The sequence below is a fragment of the Orcinus orca genome, chromosome 7 (assembly GCF_937001465.1).
Source record: "Orcinus orca chromosome 7, mOrcOrc1.1, whole genome shotgun sequence".
NCBI lineage: Eukaryota > Metazoa > Chordata > Mammalia > Artiodactyla > Delphinidae > Orcinus > Orcinus orca.
The window spans coordinates 113,316,417-113,337,282 of NC_064565.1; the positions used below are offsets into that span (position 1 = coordinate 113,316,417).

Below are 20,866 nucleotides of genomic sequence, written 5' to 3' on the forward strand. Positions count from 1 at the left end.
TATATATAATTTATGAAATTTAATTTTAGTCTATTTTAACAAAAGAAAATAAAGGGAAGGAAGTTGAAAGAAACCACATAACTCCAGTAAATATGTCTTTATCAGAGACGCAGTGCTTTCTAAAAAGATCATTTCATATTAACAAAAAGATTTGAAAGGAATGGGAATAAAAAGTATTGATTAGGGAGAATCTTTCACGTAGGAGGGGGAGAAATGTGAATATTTTAGTAGAAATTGAAGGTGTTAAATTAGCAAATTTCAAGGAAACACAGCTGACAGCAAGATTGAGAAAAGAAAAAGAAAACCTATGGAGAGAGATGACACAGAAGAAAGACAAAAGCTAAAAAAAAAAAAAAGGAGAGGAAACAGGTAGAATTGTGGAATGGTTTGCAGTCTTTTAATTACAAAGTTGAACATTGGTGTTCAAAATTTCACACATAATTAACTTAAAAGAAATTTGCCTCCATGGGCCCTCCTTACCTAAAGGTTTCTATCGTGTTTAAATGGTGAGAAAGATGTAATTTCGGGCATGTTGTAAATATTGACGTTTTAAGATAAAGCTGCAGCAGCTCTTTTGAGTGTATTGGACCATTTTGATGGATTTCGTAGGGTTCAACCTGAGAGGTGAACCACCCAGCCCGCAGCCCGCCTACAGCGGTGCTCATCCTGGCAGATGCTGTGTCTGTAGCAAAACACCTAATACTCTACGGACTCTTCTGAACTTGAGCTTTTGTATTTTCTTTGTTTCTGTTTTCCTGGTACTTTTAGCAAAATTCACCCTAACTCTCCAACTTTTCTCACTAAATGAAGAAGCAAAGATGTTGGAGTCCATGATTAAAATGGAAAAGCAGAGCCACGCCCCCATCCCCTGCAGGATACCAGTGACCAGGGTAGAGGGCTGGCCCCACTGGAGAAGGCTGGACGAAGCCTGGGGGAGGTGGTGGGGATGACCCCTTTCTCTTCCCAAGCACTTTGGAAGAGGCTGACAGGAAAGGGTGCTGGGAAAGGATGGAGACTGCCAGGATTATGGGACGTATACAAAAGGCTGCATTCTGAATTGGGGGGAGTGTAGAAATGCAGTCTGGATGCTTCCATGCCCATGGCCCCTGCCGAGAATATTGGGTGAGAAGCCGGGCGTCTCGCCAACCACAGAGAGCCCTGGGTGCAGGTTCCAGGACCAACCCTTTCTCCGAGACCCATGGAGCCTGCAGGGGGCAGCTCCCGACTCAGCACCCCACCCCCAAGCAGCACCCTTCCCTCTCCCTTTTAAAGTCAAGTTCAGCTTGGGAGTTTCTTGCTGGCCCAGTGGTTAGGATTCGGCTCTTTCATGGCCGTGGCCCAGGTTCAGTCCCTGATCGGGGGAACTGAGATCCTGGAAGCTGTGCAGTGCGGCCAAAAGAGAACTCAAATTCAGCCCAAAGGGAGGGAGAAGTCAGAGCAGCCAGTAAGTAAGGCTGACAAGCCGAAGGGACAGGCAATGCCTGAGGAAGGCCCCGCGGGGCAAGGGGAACCGCCCTACTCAGACACCCTCTGAGCATCGGGCCACACAGGACCTGGAGAGCTCCTCCCCTTGCCGCTTCCCCACGTCCCGTCCTCTCCAGTTCTCTAGGCGCCAACATCTCCCTTGCTGCCTTTCAGGATCAGGCCCTTGAGTCCTCACCATGTTCACGCAGGGAGACGGCCTCCTACGGATTCCCAACGTTTACAAGGTGCTGATCTAGAACAGTGATGACAACCCCTGCCAGCCCTTCGCAGGAAGCCTAACAGGTGTCCTTTTAATCCTCCCAGCAAGATGGACGTTATTATCCCATTTCCCAGACTGGGAACAAGAGGTTGAGAGACAGGCCAGTGTATGAGTTTCCTGGGCTGCCATCACAAATTATGACAAACTGGGTGGAAATTTATTCTCTCACAGTTCTGGAAGCCAGAGGCCAAGAACATCAAGGTGTTGGCAAGGTCATGCTCTCTCAAAGGCTCTTTGGGAGAATCTGTTCCATGCCTTTCTCTTATTTCCCGTGTTGCCAGCAATCCTCGGCTTGCAGCTACTCCAGTGTCTGCCTCCGTTGTCATGTGACCTCCTCCCTGTGTGTCTCTTCTCTTTTGTAAGGACGTAGTGGATTAAGGGCCCACCCTACTCCAGTGTGACCTTCACTTAACCTATTACGTCTGCAACAACTCTATTTCCAAATAACATCATATTCTGTGGTACCGGAGGCTAGGACATCAACACATCTTTTGGGGGACACAATCCAGCTCGCGACAGGAAAGTGCCTCATCCAAAGTCACCCAGAGAGGGGCTTCCCTGGTGGCGCAGTGGTTGAGAGTCCACCTGCAGATGCAGGGGACGCGGGTTCGTGCCCCGGTCCGGGAAGATCCCACATGCCGCGGAGCGGCTGGGCCCGTGAGCCATGGCCGCTGAGCCTGCGCGTCCGGAACCTGTGCTCCGCAACGGGAGAGGCCACAGCAGTGAGAGGCCCCCGTACCGGAAAAACAACAACAACAACAACAACAACAAAGTCACCCAGAGGTACAGTCAGAACCACAGGCCTGAGACCAGAATCATGGCCGGAGCAGCCTGTCATCCCAAGGAGAGCCCGACTTCAACCTCTCCTCACATTCCAATGAGTCAGAAGCCAGCTCGTGGCCGCTTCTGTTGCCTGGCCAGCCACTTTTGGCCAGCAGAGGTGGCAGGCATAGCTGCGGATCCCACTGTCATGTCCTGGGACACTGCTCTCAAAGGTGGCCCGGTCAGCTCTTGGGTTAGTCCCCCTCTGGCTGCCCTTTTGTCCACTCCCCTGGTCCAGGCATGGTCCAGGAGGTCAGGGTGGTTAGGGTGGGGGAGGGGCGAGCACAACCATGGCACGGAGGACCCTGATGGGGGAGGTAGCGGAAAATCCTCCCCCAGAGGATAAGTGTAGAGACCTGAAGAGGCAGCTTCTGCCCCGGGGTGGCAAGTGCCCGGGTCTCTCCTCACCATTTCCAGAGGTCCAGGGCCCCCGTACATCTTCCTCTGAATACAAGAGAGGGCTCCGTGCCAGCAGGGAGACTGCGGGGCTGGCCCACATCAAGAGCCTGCTGGGGGTTTCCAGAGATATCGACAAAAAGGTCCAAGGTTCTCTCCCTCCCTCATCTTGAAGTGGGAGGTTGGGGCTGAGACTTTGCCCCTGCCTGCGGGAGGGGTGACGTGGAGCAGCTGTGGCCTCAGAGGGCACTCAGGGCAGAAGGGTCAGCAGACAAGGCCGGCTCCCCTCCCAGGCTGGAGACTGGGGCCTGGAGGGGAGGCTGAGAAAGCAGGAGCTGCAGATGTCACGTACAGAGCCTTGAATCCCTTCTGCATCCCTCCCACAGCCTGGACCGTTATCCTGCCCCCAGTCCCAGAAAAAACAAGGAGGCAAAGAGGAAAGAGCAGAGTAGCAGCAGGAGAGGGGGAGAACCCAGCTCTGCCGCCTGCTGGCTGGGTGGCCCCCCCGAGCCGCTTCTGTCTGAGTTCAGAGATAACTGATATCTGTGTGAGGTGCTGGTTCCTACCAGCTCCTGACCGCGCTTTGCTGCCCCTGACCCACACTCCACGGGAGAGGGATGGGAATGGGCAGAGTGAATGTGCGCCTGATGGAGAATGGGCCACAGTCCAGGCCCCACCCCTTACGTGGAAAGGGGGCTGATGACAGGGGAGGAGGGGTACCCAGGGACCCAGGACTGCTTTGGGCAGATGGAAGTTGAATGTGCCAGTCCCTGGACCAAGAACAGGGGCCAGTAATCATTTCTTCATTTGTTCGGCAAATACAGTGTGTCAGGCTCTGTTCCAGGTGCTGGGGAGACCACCGGGATGAGATGGAAAGCCCTAGCTCCCTGCAGCAGACAGACATCAAAGGACCGAGCTCACAGCTGCAGATGGCTCTCACCAGCTTACTGGGGAATCTCAACACAGCAGGACGTAGACTTGAAACAGGTTAAGTTTTCCAGGCACTGCCCTCGACTGTGCCAGGCAGAGGTCACTTTCCCACTGCAAGGGGCAGCGCTCTTCCCAACATGGGGCCAGATTCTGAGTGCTCTCCACCCCCCAGCTTTGAGCCTTCTCCTGGGCGTTGTCTGTTGAAACTCCAGGCTCGGGCTTGATAAAATCACTTCCCCCCTCCCCGAGCCTGGGAGGACCTTCAGGGGCTCTAGTGGGGGTGGGAGGGTGACGAGGGGTCTCCCCTCACCTTCCGTTCCTCAGGGTTGGGATAGGGACGGGCATCTGCTCCTGATCCGCCTGGGCCAGGGAGAACCAGAGTCGAGACCCTAAGGCTACCGTAGCTCCTTTTCACTGAGAACGAGCAGTGCAAGGGGTCCAACCTGCCAGCTGATGGAAGGGTCCCTCAGGGCAGTGTCCCTGGGTACAGGGCCCCGAGCTCAGCAAGGCCTCACACTTGGTTTAATGTTCCACATGCCACCATCTTGAAATTCTTAACCATTGCTGAACAAGGGGCCCTACGTTTTCATTTTGCACTGGGACCCCAGAAAACTGTGTAGCTGGTCCTGCCTGCCGGACACGGGTGATAGCAAGGTACAGCTGGCAGCGTCGTACCCATCACACCCTTCATACCCTTCCAAAGCCTGAAGCCACCTGTCTCATTCACACTTGGGACCAACCCTCAGGCCTGTGGGCGCAAGTGGAAGGCCCTCTGTAAATGCTTAGGGACCAGGAACCTCAGAGGTGGGGGGGGGGTGTGGGCCCCTCCCCACTCAGTACTTCGGGAGGCCCCGGCTGGTCAGCGAGTCCTCTGGCTGGATTGACCTCCACTGGGCACTGAAATGCCAATCTCTCCCTCTCCCGGCTCCCTGATTCCTAAGCAAGTCTTTCCTTGATTCCTCCAGGGATTGCAGCCCTCCTTCCCGCTTGGCTGGAGCTGTGAGGGAAACACTCTCTCCACCAATACTGTGTCACCCCAAAGGTCCACCTCCCCGTCCTTCTGTCTGATCCACTTGGAGGAGGGGCCCTGGGGGAGCAGGGATTCGGACAGGGGTCCGGCAGTGAGCCCTGCAGTGGGGCAGGGAGAGGGGGGAGCTGCCCACTCCGCTAGACTGTGGAGACCGAGCCTCTGAAACAGGCAAGAGCCCCGCTGGACAGCTCGCAACAGAGAAACGACTGCTCTAAAGAAGATACGAGAGGGTGATGTGACAGAGATGAGAGGAACCGCTGGGACAGTGGCCGGAAGGCCTCTCCGTCACATTCCAACGAGAGATGTAGGTAAGGAACAAGTGCACCCGTCACCAATAATACACACAATCATTTCATGAAATGTGGATTTAGACGTGGTTCTCAAGAGGTGGCCTGTGGAAGTGGATGAAGTTGACCTGGGCTTGGGGCGGGGTCTAGACAGAGGAGAGGGGTGGGCTCGTGACCCAGTCATGGGAACAGGAGCGGCAGAGGAGCTTGAGGCAGAGCTCAGGCTCTGGGGCTTGAGCGGAATTGCAGTCCGTGCTGTGAGGTCCCTCCCTGCTCTTTGGCTGTGCTGGGGCTGTTACCCTGAGGGGAGCCGGGGGTGGAAGGAGCAGTACGTAGACCCACAGCTCCAGGTTTTCTTGCTCCTCCCCCTCCTTGCAGACCAGTGGAGGCAGAAGGGAGGCCAGGAGGCAGGGCGGGAAGGCTCTGTCTTGGTGCCCTGGCCTGGTTCACTTGGCTTTGGCAGAATCCAAGCAGCTGAGGGACTTAGGTGCCGAATGGGCAGAAGTGTACTCCCGGAGGAACTCCCCAGGGGAAGTGTCCTCCGTTGTGAGGGGCTTGCTCTAGGCCTTAATCTCTCTATCTTGAACACAGGAACCTACGGGCAGAGCTTGGAGGGTGCTTCTGAGCTGTTGGCCTCCATCAAGGCCTGCTAGGCTTTCCCACCCACCTCTCTGCTTTCTGGGTCTCTTACCTGGATGGCTCTCTCTTGGAACCACAGACGACTTCCTTTAAAAAAAAAAAATTATATATTTATTTGGCTGCTCTGGGTCTTAGTGGCGGCATGAGGGATCTTTGTTGCCACGTGCAGGATCTTTAGTTGTGGCGTGCAAAGTTGTGGCATGTGGGATCCAGTTCCCTGACCAGGGATTGAACCCGGGCTCCCTGCATTGGGAGCATGGAGTCTTAGCCACTGGACCACCAGGGAAGTCCCACAGATAATTTTCCTTTGGACACTTTCTCAAGCCTTTGTTTATGCTTCAAATACAGGCTCTGTTGAATTAACACCCTCTTGCCAAGAATTTGGAGATTACAGATAAAAAGCCCTAAACCCCATTCCCCTATGGGTTCCCCATCTAGATATACATCCTATCTATACCTAGAGGTATAGATATTCTGATGAATACAGTTTCCAACTTCACAATATTCACTCACAGTAATCCACACTCAGACAGTATTTTCACGGCATTCCTGAATCAGAGGTATCACCTTTATGAGGTGTGGTGGTAATCGGTGAGAGGGAGAAAGTTGTATGTACAGTGGTGTGCTGATAAATGCCAAAGGACTGGCTCTCTGGGGGAAAAAGAGCTCTGATTTGTAGCATCTGCTGATTCCCATGGTGTAAATACTCCAAACCTGGCTGATTTCAAGCTACCAGCGTGATGTCACCAAATGCAGACTTGGGAAGAGATGGCAACAGCTGGCTCTCGGGAGCCAGTCTGAGCTGACCCCAGCACACCACTGGGTGCGTGGGCTAATCCAGTGAAGTTCCAGGGGGTGGGAGTCTCATTGTGGTCAGTGCCCAGAGAGGTTGGGGAGCACCAGAATGATGGGGCTTCGCAGCCATCCAGGTAGGAAGAGAACTTCAGGGGGGAGAACAAAAGTCACGCTTATTCTCTGCTGCCCACAGTGGCGCAGAAGGAAGAGGTTGGAGAAGCTGCTGGCTTTCGCCGCCCACTCTCCGCATCTCACCCACCACCCCCATGGGAACCCTGACTCCAGGCTATCTCTGCAGGTCTGCAGCTCTGTCTTCTAAAGGGGGGGGAGGTTCCCACCAGGGCACGTTCACCTGGGCAGACAATATTACAGAGGTGATGTCATGAGAGATCCATTCTGAAAAAGGACCAGGCCTGCCAAAGCCGCCCTGGGGTCACCAGCATGCATTGGGGCACTAGGATTCTTTTTTTGGCCCCAGGATATTCTCTGAGGGGCAGAAGAGCACCTCCTCTCTGCCCCAGGTGGGGACTTGGTCCCAGGAGAGCTGCCCGTTTGTGGCCCTTCCCGTGAGACTCCAGAAGACTCCCTCCTGCCAGATCAGGGTCATAGCCACTGAGAACAATGCTGGGCAGGCCGAGCGGGCCCTGCGCAGGGGCAGGGGGTCTGGGAGAGCAGCAGAAGCGGCTGGGGCCTGTCCTTCCCAAACTGGGCCACTGGTGGGGCCTTTCATCTCCCGCCTTCCTCTCTGGGCCACTCCAGCGTCCGCCTGCCTCTGCTTCTTCCCACCCCACTACCCCCAGTGCGGCAATTACTGCGTTAATTAGGGCGCTTTGATCATCTTTAGAAATGGCCACACTGGGGAGGGACACTGCCAAGCAATTAGGGCCAGAGAGGCTGGGAGCTCGGGCACCTCCTCAGGGGGTGGGGCTGCTGAGGACCCTCAGACACCCCCTGTCTCCTCCCTCCAGGAGCGTCTGCCCCCAGCATAACTGTAAACTCCTCGGGGAATAGGGGCAGATGGGAATCCCGCCCCCCGCCTGCCCCCCCCAGCTCTGAGCCCTGGAGACAGGGCCAGCCCCTGCCCACCAGCCCCCCTCTGCCTGGCCCCCAGCCCAACCGTCAGCTCTTCTGGCCTGTCCAGGCCCCTTTGATGGAGCCGCAGAAACAAGGGCTCCTTTGACAGAAGGGGGGCCTCAGAGCCCGGATGATGAGACTTCAAAGGTGAGGGTCGAGCCCACTATCCCGTTCCCTCCCCCCACCCTGGCCCCCCTCCCGTGTCCCCCCCCAGTCTGTCCTCTATATAGCCCCCCAAGCCCCATTTCCCCTGTGGGCTCCTGGGAGTTAAGGTCCAGGTGAGGAACAGACCAAGGGAAGCCAGTCATTTTGATGTAAAAGAATAGAATCAGATGATTTGAGGAACAAGAACTCAGCGCCCAGGGGCAGGCGCCAAAGGATAACGCCTGGAGGGTGAACCCCGAGGGGGAAAGAGCACGGGGCCGCTTGCCGGTGCCCCGGCCACCATGCTGCTGGCTTTGCTGCTGCTCCTGCTGCCCCTCCCAGACCCGCGGTCTGCCCACGGGCACCCACTGTACACGCGCGTGCCCCCCAGCACCCTGCAAGGTGAGCCCAGGCTGCTCTGAGGGAGAGGCCGAGGTGGGAGGAGCACAGAGCAAGTGGGTCTCGGGCAGGGGGACGTGAGCTTGCCCTCCCAACTCACAAGGACCTTTGGCCCTTTCTGCCCACCCTGCTGGGAGAAGGGGCCAGGCACTGAGACACAGGTGGGAGAGGAAAGGGGAGGATGAGGGTGGAAGGGGAAGGGGAGCCGGCAGGCACTGCCCAAAGGCGTGCTTTCCAGAAGGTTCTGGGTTTAGCAGGGAGGAAGGGGCCCAGGGGGGCATCCCCTTGGCTATCTGGACCCCAAGGTGGGCAACTCGGCCATGGTTATTTTGTGTCAGTAAGCCTGAGTTCTGTAATATCTATACCTTTGGGGTGCTGTTTTTCAAGGTTTCTAAGGAAAAGCTGTTTGCAAAGATTCCAGCCCAGCTCAGCTGAAATTACAGAGATACCTCGGGCTGAGAATCTGAGACCGTCCGCTCTGTGTGCCGGGGCCTGGGACCGTGGGGCTCTCTGACCTCCCCATTCTGTCCCAGGGCTCCTGGAGCCCAACCTGCTTCCCCACCGGGTCCCCCAAGGCAGGGCACAGGGCTGGGGCGAGGCGGAGGAGCTCTTCCCCCACGGTGCATGACTTGTGCCCCATGTCCTAGCAGCTCTGTCAGCCCAGGGGACGAAAGTGTTGCAGGCTGCCCAGAGGAGCGCCCAGTGGGCAGTAAATCGGGTGGTGATGGAGATCCAGCACAGGCTGCATGAGTGCCGAAGTTGTGCCAATCACACCCCTCCATGCCTGGGTGAGCTGGCGCTGACCACCCTGGGCCCGTTCTCCTGTCCACCCCGCCCCCTCCCTTCAGACTTGACCCCTCTTGGGGACAGAGACTGGGTGAGGCTGCAACCAAGATGACGCTCAGGAAGGTCTCCTCGAGTGGAAAGGGCACACCAGGCACGGGCACAGCGTGTGCAAAGGCAGGAGGGCAGGAACAAATAAGTCTGGGCTTACTTGCTGAGCAGTGAGAAGTTTATGGCAGCTGAAACAGACCCTGAGTGCTATCGGGCAGGGTAAGGGGGGTGGGTATGTGTGCAGGGGGTGCCGGGTGAGGTGGCCGGAGGGCTCGGGCCCAGCCTGGGCTGGAGAAGAGTGGAAGGCCATCCGTGAGGCTCAGGGGTCTGTTTCTCAGCAGCACCTGGGCGTCCCGGGCCTCGAGCCCCCCTCCTCCAGGATCCACCTGAGCCAGGTGAGGCTGAAAAGGCTCGAGGCGGGCAGGGCTGAGAGCAGGGTGGACCCTGGAGGGGTCTCAGTGGTGAGGATGAGAGGGACTCGTCCCTCCTGACGCCGCTTCGGCCTTTCTAGGGCCGTGTGGCGAGAGGCGCCCGGGCGCTGTCAACGTGACGCGGGCGCACGGCCGCATTGTGGGGGGCAGCGCGGCACCGCCCGGGGCCTGGCCCTGGCTGGTGAGGCTGCAACTCGGCGGGCAGCCTCTGTGCGGCGGCGTCCTGGTGGCGGCGTCCTGGGTGCTCACGGCGGCGCACTGCTTCGCGGGGTACGTCGGGCCCCAGGCCCCTGCCCAGACCGGATCCCCAGTGCGGGGTCCAGCTCTTCCGGGGTCGGCTGGCGGGCACCAAGCGCGAGGACCGGTCTCTGCTGCCCCCTGGCGGCGGCCGTCCCCTTTCCCACCTCAAGGCGCCCAGGCCGCCCAGCCGGGGCGCGGATTCTCCGGGGACTCACCGTCCTGGGCCTTCTCCCCACTCGGCGTCGCGGCTTCTCCCGGGCCCGCCCTCCCTGCCCCCAGGCGGAGAACCAGCCCGGCGCGCGGGCTCGCTGGGTGGTGCCTGTGGGCGGAGGGCAGGGTCTCCAGGGGACCTCTCTGCATCCTTGTGCTGCGTGTCTCCCGCCGCTCGCCCCGCAGCGCCCCGAACGAGCTTCTGTGGACGGTGGCGCTGGCCGAGGGGCCCCGGGGGGAGCAGGCGGAGGAGGTGCCGGTGAACCGCATCTTGCCCCACCCCAAGGTGAGAAGGCAGCCCCCAGGCCCTCAGAGTTGGGAACAGCACCTCACCCCCACCCGCGCTGACGCTGCGCCGCCACCCCCTCCCCAGTTTGACCCTCGGACCTTCCACAACGACCTGGCCCTGGTGCAGCTGTGGACGCCGGTGAGCCCGACAGGGGCGGCGCGCCCCGTGTGCCTGCCCCAAGAGCCCCAGGAGCCCCCCGCAGGCACCGCCTGCGCCATCGCGGGCTGGGGTGCCCTCTTCGAAGGTACTAGGCAGGGCAGGGCCTGGGTGAGCCGCGCGTGTGCGTGCGAAGATTGGGGGGCTGGGGTGATGGAGTTTGGGAAGGCTGGGGTGTAAGAATTCTGACCTACACCCAGCTGTCTTCACAAAATGCTGCCTATCTCGCAAAGGGGGGGGGGAGTCAAGAGGGCAGTGGGGGGAGGGAGACCTTCGAAGCAGGACCCCTGCCCTCCAGGCCTGAGCCCCTTCCACTGCTTCCCTGTAGATGGGCCTGAGGCTGAGGCGGTGAGGGAAGCCCGTGTACCCCTGCTCAGCGCCGACACCTGCAGAAGGGCCCTGGGGCCAGGGCTGCGTCCCAGCAGCATGCTCTGTGCCGGCTACCTGGCTGGCGGCATTGACTCGTGCCAGGTATGAGCCCCGACTGATCGGAGGGTAGTAGTGGGCCACTTCTCAGGGGCGGGACGGCCTCCTTTCCTTCTACAATCAGGCTGTCACTCAACTTCTCTGAGCCTCTATATCCTCATCTCTAAAATGGGTCCAAAAGTGGTAACCCCAGTAGAGCTCAGAGCTGCTTTACCCTGCCAGCCATAAGGCTGTCATTGAGGGTGACATGGATCGATGCAGTGCCCTCTCTCTTGGCTCGGATCCTCACAGGGTGACTCTGGAGGCCCCCTGACCTGTTCTGAGCCTGGCCCCCGCCCCAGGGAGGTCCTGTACGGAGTCACCTCCTGGGGGGACGGATGCGGGGAGCCAGGGAAGCCTGGGGTCTACACCCGTGTGGCTGTGTTCAAGGACTGGCTCCAGGAGCAGATGAGCGGTGAGCGCCCCGTCCCTATTCCCCCCCTCCCCAGAGTGCCCGGCAAACTGCCCTGGGACGAGCGCCTTTCCACCCTGCCCGCTCCCAGCCTCCCGCGTCGGGAAAGCCTATTCTCCTCCCGCGGAGGGCTTTGGGGGCTATAGGGCCTGAAGAGGGGAAGCGGGGGTGGAGTAGGCTAGCCCCTGACGCCCCTCGCAGCCGCCCCCTTCAGCCGCGAGCCCAGCTGCAGGGAGCTTCTGGCTTGGGACCCGTCGGAGGAACCGCTGGCAGACGCCGCCCCGCCCTGTGCCTTCTACGCCCACCTGTGCCCGGGGCCCGCGGGCGCCTGTGCGCGCCTGGCGCACCAGCAGTGCCTGCAGCGCCGGCGGCGATGTGGTCAGTCCCGTTCCTGGGGCTGGGCCGGGGACCCGAGGGTCTGGCCCACGTCTGACAGCCGCTCGGACCCTTGTCGCGCCCGCAGAGCTGCGCTCGCTGGCGCACACCCTACTGGAGCTACTGCGGGGCGCCCAAGAGCTGTTCGGCCCGCGCCCGGGGGCGCGGCCCCTGGCCCCGGCCCTGGCTCGGCCCGCTCCGTCGCTCCGGGATCCTCCCAGGCACCTCTCCCGCGAGCAGCGGCTGCACTCAGGTAACCCAAGCGCTCGCAGCCCAGCCCCCGCCCCACCCCAGCGCGGCCGAGGCGTTCCCCTAACCGTGCAGCTCCCCAGGATCGCGGGCGGCAGGCACTGGGTTCCCGAAGCGGAGGTCGGAGCAGCGCGGGGAAGCGAAAGGTAATGACGGCCCCTGCCGGCGGTCTCCAGTGGAGTAGGCCAAGGGTGGGCCGAGGCCCGCAGGGGATTCTCCCGGGGTTTGCAGCTGGGAAGCAGTTTCACCCCGCGGGCAGACCCGGTCTCCCCCTCCCTGGCAGCAGGGCGGATGATTCTTTGGGGGAACTTGTGACTTTGGGCCCTCATCAGTGTCAACAGATGCTGGGCTTTGTGCTATCATTTAACCTCTCTGAGCCTCGGCTGCCCCTCGGCTGCCCCATCTGTAGCAGGAGGAGAAATCTGCCCACTGGGAGGTGTCCAGAGGCACTGGTGGGAATACCACCCCGGTTCCATGCTAGTGTCAGTCCCCTCGTATTCCCAAAGTCTCTCCCCTTCCTGCAGGCTGCCCTGGGCTGGAGCCCCTGTGGCAGAAGTTGGCTGCCCTCCAGGGCACCCATGCCTGGATCTTACAGGTCCCCGCCGAGCGCCTGGCCATGGACTTTCACGAGGTGGGTTCCTGGGCCTCCCAGACTCCTTCGCAGTGGCCTTGGAAGGCCTGACGGGGAGGGAGACAGGAGAGACCCTCCCCCAGCAGCCTGGGGTGGAGGTAGTGGGTGGTGCCCAAGGGGAAGGGGATGGGGAGGGTGGCTGTGTGTGAGCTGGGTGCTAGCTGGGTGTGAAGGAGTTGGGGGAGGTGTGAGTGAAGGAGCTTGGGGGGTGTCCACGTGAGCAGAAAGTGTGCAGGACTGGGGGAGGGGGCTGGGGAAGGGCTGGGTCTGAGTGAGAGTTTCTGGAGGCGAGGAGGAAGGGGACCAAGAGGGGGGTTGTGGGCCCCTGAGTTGTCTCCTCCCTCTGCAGGTCCTGGCAGACCTGGGCTCCAAGACACTGACTGGGCTCTTCCGAGCCTGGGTTTGGGCAGGCCTGGGGGGTCGGCACGTGGTCTTCGGCGGCCTGGTGGGTCTGGAGCCAGCCACGCTGGCACAAAGCCTTCCCCGGTTGCTGGTGCAGGCCCTACAGGCCTTCCGCTTGGCAGCCCTGGCGGAGGCAGAGCCCTAGGGACCCCGGATGGCTTCAAGGCAGGGCCGAGGGCTGGGGAGGAAGGGGCACCACCCACTCAGCCCTCAGGTTCCCCCAGCCAGGTGGCCCTGAGCCGTGTCTCCACCCGCAGCCCCTGGTCAGGACTACTGCTCCCAGGGCCTGCAGAGGGTCCAGGGAACATGATGACAAACTGTCATGGCCAGAGTTGGGTGTGGGCGGGGGCATGGGGGGAAGGGGTCCTGGGCCCAACGTACCTTCCCAGATGTACCATCGGAAGATCACAACTGCTTTAATAAACATTATTTATGATCTACGGAGACCACTCCAGAGCTTTCTTAGGATGGGACTGGGGTGGGTGGACATGGGATCTTTGGGGTTAGGGCCCAGCCTCTAGAAGCAGTTAGTTGACAGAGGTCACAAAGACACTGGAGAGGGGCTCCAGAGCCCCCCATCTCAGCATATCAGTCTACCTCCCAAGAAATGGCAGTACCGCCGCCTGTCACCACCCTGCTGTCCATGGCTGACCAGTGCCGCCCCCGATGTCCCGCCTCTCCACCCGGCCCCCACCCTCATCACTAGCGGTGGGGAGGCCCAGCCTGGGATCTTCACCTCGTGTCCTTGGGCTCCTGCCCAGCTGGCCAGTCCCTGTCCCCACGCCCGCATCACCTGCCCCAGTTTCTCCAGCCTGCCACAGAGCCTCGAGGTGTCAGATTGCGCTTCCGGCGGCCTCTTCCCTTGGCGCCGCACCCCACCCTGCACCTGTCCCCTCGGCCACCCTCCCGCATTCCCCAGCCCTGCCGACAGGAGGGGCCGACCCAAGACCCAGTCAGAGGAACAGGATGCAGGGGCCCGTGTTAACGCTGGGGCTGCTGGCTGCCCTGGTCGTGTGTGGTAAGAGTGACCATCACCCCTCCCTGGAGGGTCCCCCAGGACCCCTACCCAGGTCCCCCACGGCATGCTCCCCTCCCGTCCCCTCCTACGTGGGGCTCCCTCTCCCAGCGTCAGGCCCACCTCCCCACTTCCCACTGCCATTCCTCCCTGGAGGGGCCACTGCCCAGGGGCCCGCTCCACGCCCAGCAGGACCTCAGGGCGGCGTCCCTCCCGGGCCCCTGTCCCCGACCCTCCCCAGGCAGCTGGGGCCTGAACGAGGAGGAGCGGCTGATCCGGCACCTGTTTGAGGAGAAGCATTACAACAAGGAGCTGCGGCCCGCGGCGCACAAAGAGGAGACCGTGGGGGTCACCCTGGCCCTCACCCTCTCCAACCTCATCTCCCTGGTGAGTGGCTCCTCCTGGCTGGGCTGGGGGACGGTGGCAGGGATAGCTTCCTGGAGGCCTGGCTGTCTCCTGGCCTGGGATGGCCGTGGAGGAAGGCCCAGGCCCCATCCCGGCCTCTGGTAGCTCCTCTCCCTGGGAAACGTGCTCGGGGCCTCTCCATGCCTCTGCATGCTGCCCACAGGCCTTGGGCCGAGGGTGCCCCTTTCCCTCCAGCTTCAGTTCTGGGTGCCCCCGTTGCGCACCCATGACACACACGTGAGAGGCCATATGCCCACCCAGCTTCCTGGTCTATCCATCCACTCCTGACTGCTGGGGGCAGGCCGTTGCCATGGTTTCCCCTGGGTGGCAGCCGAGAGTAGGTGCCTGGTGAAAGGGTGCAGGCCCCGGGGGGACAGTCCTCCTGTCTGATTACAGAAAGAAGTTGAAGAGACCCTCACCACTAACGTGTGGATTGAGCACGTAAGAACAGCCCGCACAGAGCTGGGGGTGGGAGGGTGCAGGGCCCAGGTTCGCCTGTGCTCGCTTCTGCTTGGGGATCCCCAACCTGCCTCAGACACTGTCCTCCGGGAGGGACTGGGTCCTGCCTACAGACGAACCCCAGGCCCGACCGCCTTCCCGTCAGCTGGTGCTGCCACAAGCCCAGATAGCGCCTTCTGTGGGTTAGGGTCGTCACCTAGGGAAGATCGTCACAGTACCTTGATGTTATTAGAAGACACTGTCTGCTACCCAACCTCTTTTGTCCCAGCCCCAGCCCCTGTCCAGTCTTCCGCCAGGGAAGTGGTTGCTCGGGGAGCGGGGGGAATGGGGGAGCCCGGACAACAGCAGAGCCCACTGCTGACATTTCTTCTGGGCTTCCAGGGCTGGACAGACAGCCGGCTGGAGTGGGAGGCCGAAGATTTTGGGAACATCAGCGTCCTGCGTCTGCCCTCTGACATGGTGTGGCTCCCAGAGATAGTGCTGGAGAACAAGTTGAGCCGCAGCCCTCCCTGGCTTCCCTCCGCCACTCTGCCTCCCTTCGTCTTGAGCGTCCCCCTCCAGTCCCAAGCTTCTGACTGCCCGCCCTCCTCTGCCTCCCCCAGCTCGGCCAACTCCCAGCTGGCCAGCACTCACTGTGGCCCTTGTCCGTGTCCCGCAGCAATGACGGCTCCTTCCAGATTTCCTACTCCTGCAACGTGCTCATCTACCCCTCAGGCTACGTGTACTGGCTGCCGCCCGCAATCTTCCGCTCCTCCTGCCCCGTCTCCGTCACCTACTTCCCCTTCGACTGGCAGAACTGCTCCCTCAAGTTCAGGTGCACCCACTTCTCCAGCCACCCCTCCCCCCAGGGCACCCCGCCAGGGGCTGAGGGAGGTAAACACGCTCAGGCAGAGGCCCCTGCTCTGTCCCGATTTGAGCTTCCCCTCCCCACCGTGGCCCCCTCCACCCGTGAACCCCCTGTGCTAGCCTTTCCCCCATCGGCGGCACCAGCCAGCGGCTGAGGACCACCCTCTGCCCACTGCCCTCCCCAGTTCACTCAAGTACACGGCCAAGGAGATCACCCTGAGCCTGAAGCAGGACGAGGAAGACGGCCGCTACTACCCCGTGGAGTGGATCATCATCGACCCCGAGGGCTTCACAGGTGCGGGAGCCGCAGCTGCTGGGCGGGCTGGCCCCTCAGACCCTCCCCCCCACGGATACAGTCACACCGACATCCCCACCCCAGAGATGCACGCGTGCATACACACACCTAGGACGTGGACACACAGGGACACAGACGTGCAGATAGACACACACAGGCCAGACCCTTCCCCGTCTGAGCAGGGTCCCTGGGGATGTGTGGCCGACAGATGAGGGGGCGGTTAGCCTTCCTGCCCCCAGAGGGCCCGGGGGATGGCTGGGGCTTTGGCTGTCGTCCTGACGGTGTGTATGTTGCACCCTCCCAACGCCCCCCTCCCCTGTCTGTGATCAGGCCCTACCGCTCGCCCCCGTCTGTCGGAGGAGACCCACATCCCACTGGCCCCAAGGCTGGTACATCACGGGGAGGAGGGTTCTTACTCTCACCGCCTTGTTATCCCCAAGCCTCCTTATTTGAACCACATATGGTCTCAGCTTCTATTTTTCCCAAGGAGAAAAAAAAAAAATCGGTCCCAGAGGAAAACTTCCCCCTTGTAGAGTGAAACTTCCATCCCAACCCCCAGGGAAAGATACCCAGAAACAGAGTGTGAACCCTCGTCCGTGCCCCCACCCCACTCCCAAGCCTCGCAGGCCCCTGCCGACAGGCCTGGCTGTGGCTCTGGGGCTGGCTCACTCCACCCAGCACCCCCCCCCCACCGCCCCTGACCTGCCCCCAGGCCCACCCCCCACCCCCGGCCCCCTTGCCCGGCCCGACCCCAAGGCATCCATGTGCCACCCTCAGAGAACGGGGAGTGGGAGATAGTGCACCGGCCGGCCAGGATCAACGTGGACCCCAGTGCCTCACCGGGCAGTCCCGGCCGCCAGGCCGTCACCTTCTACCTCATCATCCGCCGCAAGCCGCTCTTCTACGTCATCAACATCCTGGTGCCCTGCGTGCTCATCTCCTTCATGATCAACCTGGTCTTCTACCTGCCGGCGGACTGTGAGCCCAGCCCCCGCCCCCTCCCCGAGGGCCCCTGACCTCGGCCACCCCCGCCCTGCCCCTCACTTCCTCCTGGGGGTCACCATCCTGGTGCTCCCTGCCCAGGGTCCAGGAACGAGGGGCACGTGGCCTGTCAGTGGCAGGGCTCGGTGACCCTGTCAGACATCCCCCAAGTGGACAGGACCCCTGGGGGTTCCATCCCTCTTGGACCTCCCCTCTGCCTCTCATGATGGGCTTCCCAAGGACCCTAGGGAGAGCTACAAAAGTGTCCCTCTGTCAGGGCAGAGATCGGGCCTGTGTGGTCACCACTGTGTGACCGTGGGCCTGGCTGTTGAGCCAATGGGTGGATAACAAGGTCTCTGGGAAGCCAGGGCATGGGGCATGCAATCTACACACACCTGGGTTGAAAAGGACACGTGCCATCTGTGGTCACTTGGCTATGAGCAGGGCACAGTGAGTTCCAGAGACAAATGTGACCCCGCCCCGGACCCTGACAGACAGGGTAGAAACTACAAGACTAGGAGTGCAGCCTGGGGGGCGGTGGGGCAGGAGCTGGAGTCTGGCTGCGAGGCGCATTGCAGACCGAGAAGCAGCGCTGGGGCGGGGCCATGGACCCAAGACCAACGGGGCCAGCACCGCACAGCACGCTGAGGGGCGCAGGTGGGAAGAGCAGGGCGGTGCTGGGCTGGGGTCTCTGAGCAAAGGGCTGAGAGCAGGAATGTCATCTGGGTGTGAGGATGCCCTGGGGCTTTCTGTGCGGTGGAGGGACAGAGAAGGTCTGTGATTTAACAGGGCTGAGTGGCAGGGGATTGGCTAAGGAGGAAAGCAGGGGTTCCTTGAGCTCTCACCCAGTGGCAGGCAGCGTCTGAGAATTTAACACACACTCTCTCCCTTTGGCCGCCCAGCTCTTAGTGGTTGAGGAAACTGAGGCACAGAGAGGTTAGGCTGCTTGCCCAAGGCCACCTAGCAGTAAGGGGCAGCTCCTCAGCCCAGGGCACCATGGCATTGTGAACAGTAGTGCAGGGACCACCGTGGGACCAGAGGTCACAGCTAAGGATGGGCTCCCCAGGTGGCGAGAAGACGTCAATGGCCATCTCGGTGCTCCTGGCCCAGTCTGTCTTCCTGCTGCTTATCTCCAAGAGGCTGCCAGCCACGTCCATGGCCATCCCCCTCATCGGCAAGTGAGTGCCGTCCCTGCCTGCCTCACCCCGCCACTCCTCGCCCTGGGCGGGGGCTCCAGGCTGCACCTGTGCCCACAGGTTCCTGCTCTTTGGCATGGTGCTGGTGACCATGGTCGTGGTGATCTGTGTCATCGTACTCAACATCCACTTCCGCACGCCCAGCACCCACATGCTCTCTGAGGGAGTCAAGAAGGTGAGGGCTCAGTAGCCAAAAGCTGGAGGTCGTCCACGTGCCTCTCTGCAGGGAGATGGGTGAAGCCGCAGCGGTACCCACAACAGGGGGTGCTACCCGGCAGCAAAAGTGGCCCTGCTGTTCTCCACGCCCCAGGCTGAATATTACATAAAAGAAGCCCGATGCTAAAGAGACTGCAAGATTTCCTTTCTGTGAAGTTCAAGGACAGGCAAAACCAATCTTCAGTGCTAGGAGTCAGGATGGTGGTTCCCTCTGGGTGTGGGTAGGAATTGATGGGGGTGAGGCAGGAGAGAACATTTTTGACATACAGTTCTTATCTTATCTGAGAGGTGTTTACACAGCTGAATGCATCTGTAAAATTTCACCTAGCTACATACTTAAGATTTGTTGAGTCTACTGTGTGTTTGTTATACCTTGATTCAAAGGAAGGTGAGCAATGTGGGGGCAGGGTGCCCAGGAAGGGGACTGTCCTTGCCTCCTGTCCTCTGCAGGGCCACCTGGTTGTTTGGGGACAGCTGAGGATACTTTAGCAACTTTTCTGGTCTTAGCTCTGCGTTGGGGGCATTTTTCTTACTTTTTTTTTTCATATATAATTCATTTTCAACAAATGAGTTCTTCTCTGTAATGAGAGAGTTGGAAGCAACCTAATTGTCCATCAGTAGGGGATCAGAGTTCTTCTGCTGTAATGAGAGAGTTGGAAGCAACCTAATTGTCCATCAGTAGGGGATCAGAAGAATAAATGACAGCATCAGACTGGCAAGCACTTTGTGGCAAGCCAGGAATGGAGTCACAAATGTTTGGATGTGTGAAGGTGACCCACGTTTGTAAAATGGCCCCTCTGACCTGCCATAGCTCTTCCTGGAGACACTGCCTGAGGTCCTGCACATGTCCCGTCCGGCAGAGGATGGGCCCAGCCCTGGGACCCTGGTCCGGAGGAGCAGCTCCCTGGGCTACATCTCCAAGGCAGAGGAGTACTTCTCGCTGAAGTCCCGAAGTGACCTCATGTTTGAGAAGCAGTCAGAGCGTCATGGGCTGGCCCGGCGCCTCACCACCGCACGTGGGTCCCTAATGGCTTGGCGTTCAGCCCATCCATGGGAGATGGGGTGAGGGCAGGCCCCATGCCCACCTCTGGCCTGGTGTCCACAGGTCGGCCCCCAGTAGGCTCTGAGCAGGCCCAGCAGGAGCTCTTCAGTGAGCTGAAGCCAGCTGTGGATGGGGCCAACTTCATCGTCAACCACATGAAGGACCAGAACAATTACAATGAGGTGAGTAGCCACAGGGTTGCTGTGTACAGATGTTCAGGTAGTGCACTGATCGAACACATATCTTAAGGGGGCAGAGTTCCCCTTAGAGACACCTATCGACTTAGTTGGAGTTCACAGTGGGTGCAGATTCCAGGCCTCTCGGGGAGGGGGATCCCATAGCAGTGTGCGGGGTCAGGCACACACTCAGATATACACACAGGCGCACAGCTCTGCCCTATTGGGGCCACACTCTGGACCTCCCTTAGGGTCCCTTTTTTCTCCCAGCTGCCAATCACTTTCTGTCCCTGCTCAACTCCCAGCTTGATACTCCAGACAAAGCCAGACATTTAGAAGGCGGCCCTATAGGGTTGCTCAGTACCACACAACTTTAAAAAATTCTCCCCTGACAAAGGGGCATATTTTCCTAGTTCACATATAGGCTAGTGGCAGAGAGGCTGGGAGGGAGTCTGTGGGCCTGCTCTCTGTCTCCTGGACAGACAGAACGACCAGCCCCGCCTGTGGCTGGAGGTGGGCCTGGGCCCTTGCTGGGGACATGACAGCACATCCCATCTGCTGCAAGCCCGAGGCAGGCCCCACAGATACGCCGAGGCCGTGGGCCCCAGCTTGGGGTATGAGTATGTGGTTTGAGGGCCCTTCCTACCCCACTGTCTCTGTCTCTGTCACCCTTGCCCCCAGGAGAAGGACTGCTGGAATCGGATAGCCCGCACAGTGGACCGACTCTGCCTGTTTGTGGTGACACCCATCATGGTGGTGGGCACAGCCTGGATCTTCCTGCAGGGCGCCTACAACCAGCCTCCACCTCAGCCCTTCCCTGGGGACCCCTTCTCCTACCGGGAGCAGGATAAGCGCTTCATCTAGAGTGGGCGTGCCCTCCCCGCCTGGCCCAACAGCCAGGGGAGGCAGCTGGCCTGAAAGGGAGGTACAGGGGGTGCGGTGGATAGCTGTGTGGACAGGGGTGTCTGCGAAACAACCAGCTCTTCCTGGGCAGACTGATTCCCAGCCCTGAGACTTTGAGCCCAGTTGGTCCTGCCAGGCTGGGGCAGAGACGAGCTGAGGTCAAGGGAGGGAGGGGGAAGCCCTAATTCTCAACAGTGGTTCCTTTGCAAATAAAGCCAGGAGCCACCGCAGAAGGGCTGAGAGTGGACATCGGCTGGGGGTGGGGCAGGACGATTTGTGGGGAGGCAGAGGGCTGGCTCAGGGACCAGGGAGGATGCCACTCAGGCTGGCCTCTTGGGACCCCTCTGTGAGGGGTCAGAAAGACAGAGACATCTTCTT

At 60.2% G+C, this 20,866-nt stretch overlaps 2 protein-coding genes across 4 annotated transcripts; both read left to right on the forward strand.

Moving 5' to 3' along the window:
* The first annotated feature begins 8,163 nt into the window (after positions 1-8,163).
* Positions 8,164-13,250, forward strand: PRSS56 (serine protease 56). Its single transcript, XM_012532955.3, has 13 exons — positions 8,164-8,263; positions 8,911-9,018; positions 9,436-9,489; positions 9,606-9,795; positions 10,162-10,261; positions 10,349-10,508; positions 10,749-10,891; positions 11,138-11,300; positions 11,499-11,675; positions 11,761-11,925; positions 12,005-12,067; positions 12,446-12,552; positions 12,902-13,250. The coding sequence occupies exons 1-13, from the start codon at positions 8,164-8,166 to the stop codon at positions 13,097-13,099; spliced, it is 1,728 nt and encodes a 575-aa protein (XP_012388409.1). The 3' UTR covers positions 13,100-13,250.
* Positions 13,251-13,864: 614 nt separating this feature from the next.
* CHRND (cholinergic receptor nicotinic delta subunit) lies at positions 13,865-20,866 on the forward strand. Of its 3 annotated transcripts, none has more exons than XM_004262589.3 (12): positions 13,865-13,972; positions 14,211-14,356; positions 14,771-14,815; positions 15,215-15,324; positions 15,492-15,647; positions 15,865-15,974; positions 16,752-16,952; positions 18,022-18,133; positions 18,212-18,326; positions 19,179-19,383; positions 19,473-19,591; positions 20,267-20,866. In XM_004262589.3, the coding sequence occupies exons 1-12, from the start codon at positions 13,921-13,923 to the stop codon at positions 20,447-20,449; spliced, it is 1,554 nt and encodes a 517-aa protein (XP_004262637.1). In that variant the 5' UTR covers positions 13,865-13,920; the 3' UTR covers positions 20,450-20,866. The 3 variants fall into 3 exon arrangements, with proteins under 3 accessions (XP_004262637.1, XP_004262638.1, XP_033278985.1); XM_033423094.2 differs by having other exon boundaries at positions 13,921-13,972; positions 14,202-14,356; XM_004262590.2 differs by lacking the exon at positions 14,771-14,815.

What these genes read in the sequence shown, in the direction of transcription:
- CHRND (XM_033423094.2), top strand. Translation starts at nt 13,921, where the DNA reads ATGCAGGGGCCCGTGTTAACGCTGGGGCTGCTGGCTGCCCTGGTCGTG. An exon ending in CTAACGTGTGGATTGAGCAC is followed by an intron (nt 14,816 to 15,214) that starts GTAAGAACAGCC and finishes CTGGGCTTCCAG; the next exon opens with GGCTGGACAGACAGCCGGCT. An exon ending in CCGGCGCCTCACCACCGCAC is followed by an intron (nt 19,384 to 19,472) that starts GTGGGTCCCTAA and finishes TGGTGTCCACAG; the next exon opens with GTCGGCCCCCAGTAGGCTCT.
- PRSS56 (XM_012532955.3), top strand. Translation starts at nt 8,164, where the DNA reads ATGCTGCTGGCTTTGCTGCTGCTCCTGCTGCCCCTCCCAGACCCGCGG. An exon ending in GCCCCCCAGCACCCTGCAAG is followed by an intron (nt 8,264 to 8,910) that starts GTGAGCCCAGGC and finishes ATGTCCTAGCAG; the next exon opens with CTCTGTCAGCCCAGGGGACG. An exon ending in CGAGCAGCGGCTGCACTCAG is followed by an intron (nt 11,926 to 12,004) that starts GTAACCCAAGCG and finishes GCAGCTCCCCAG; the next exon opens with GATCGCGGGCGGCAGGCACT.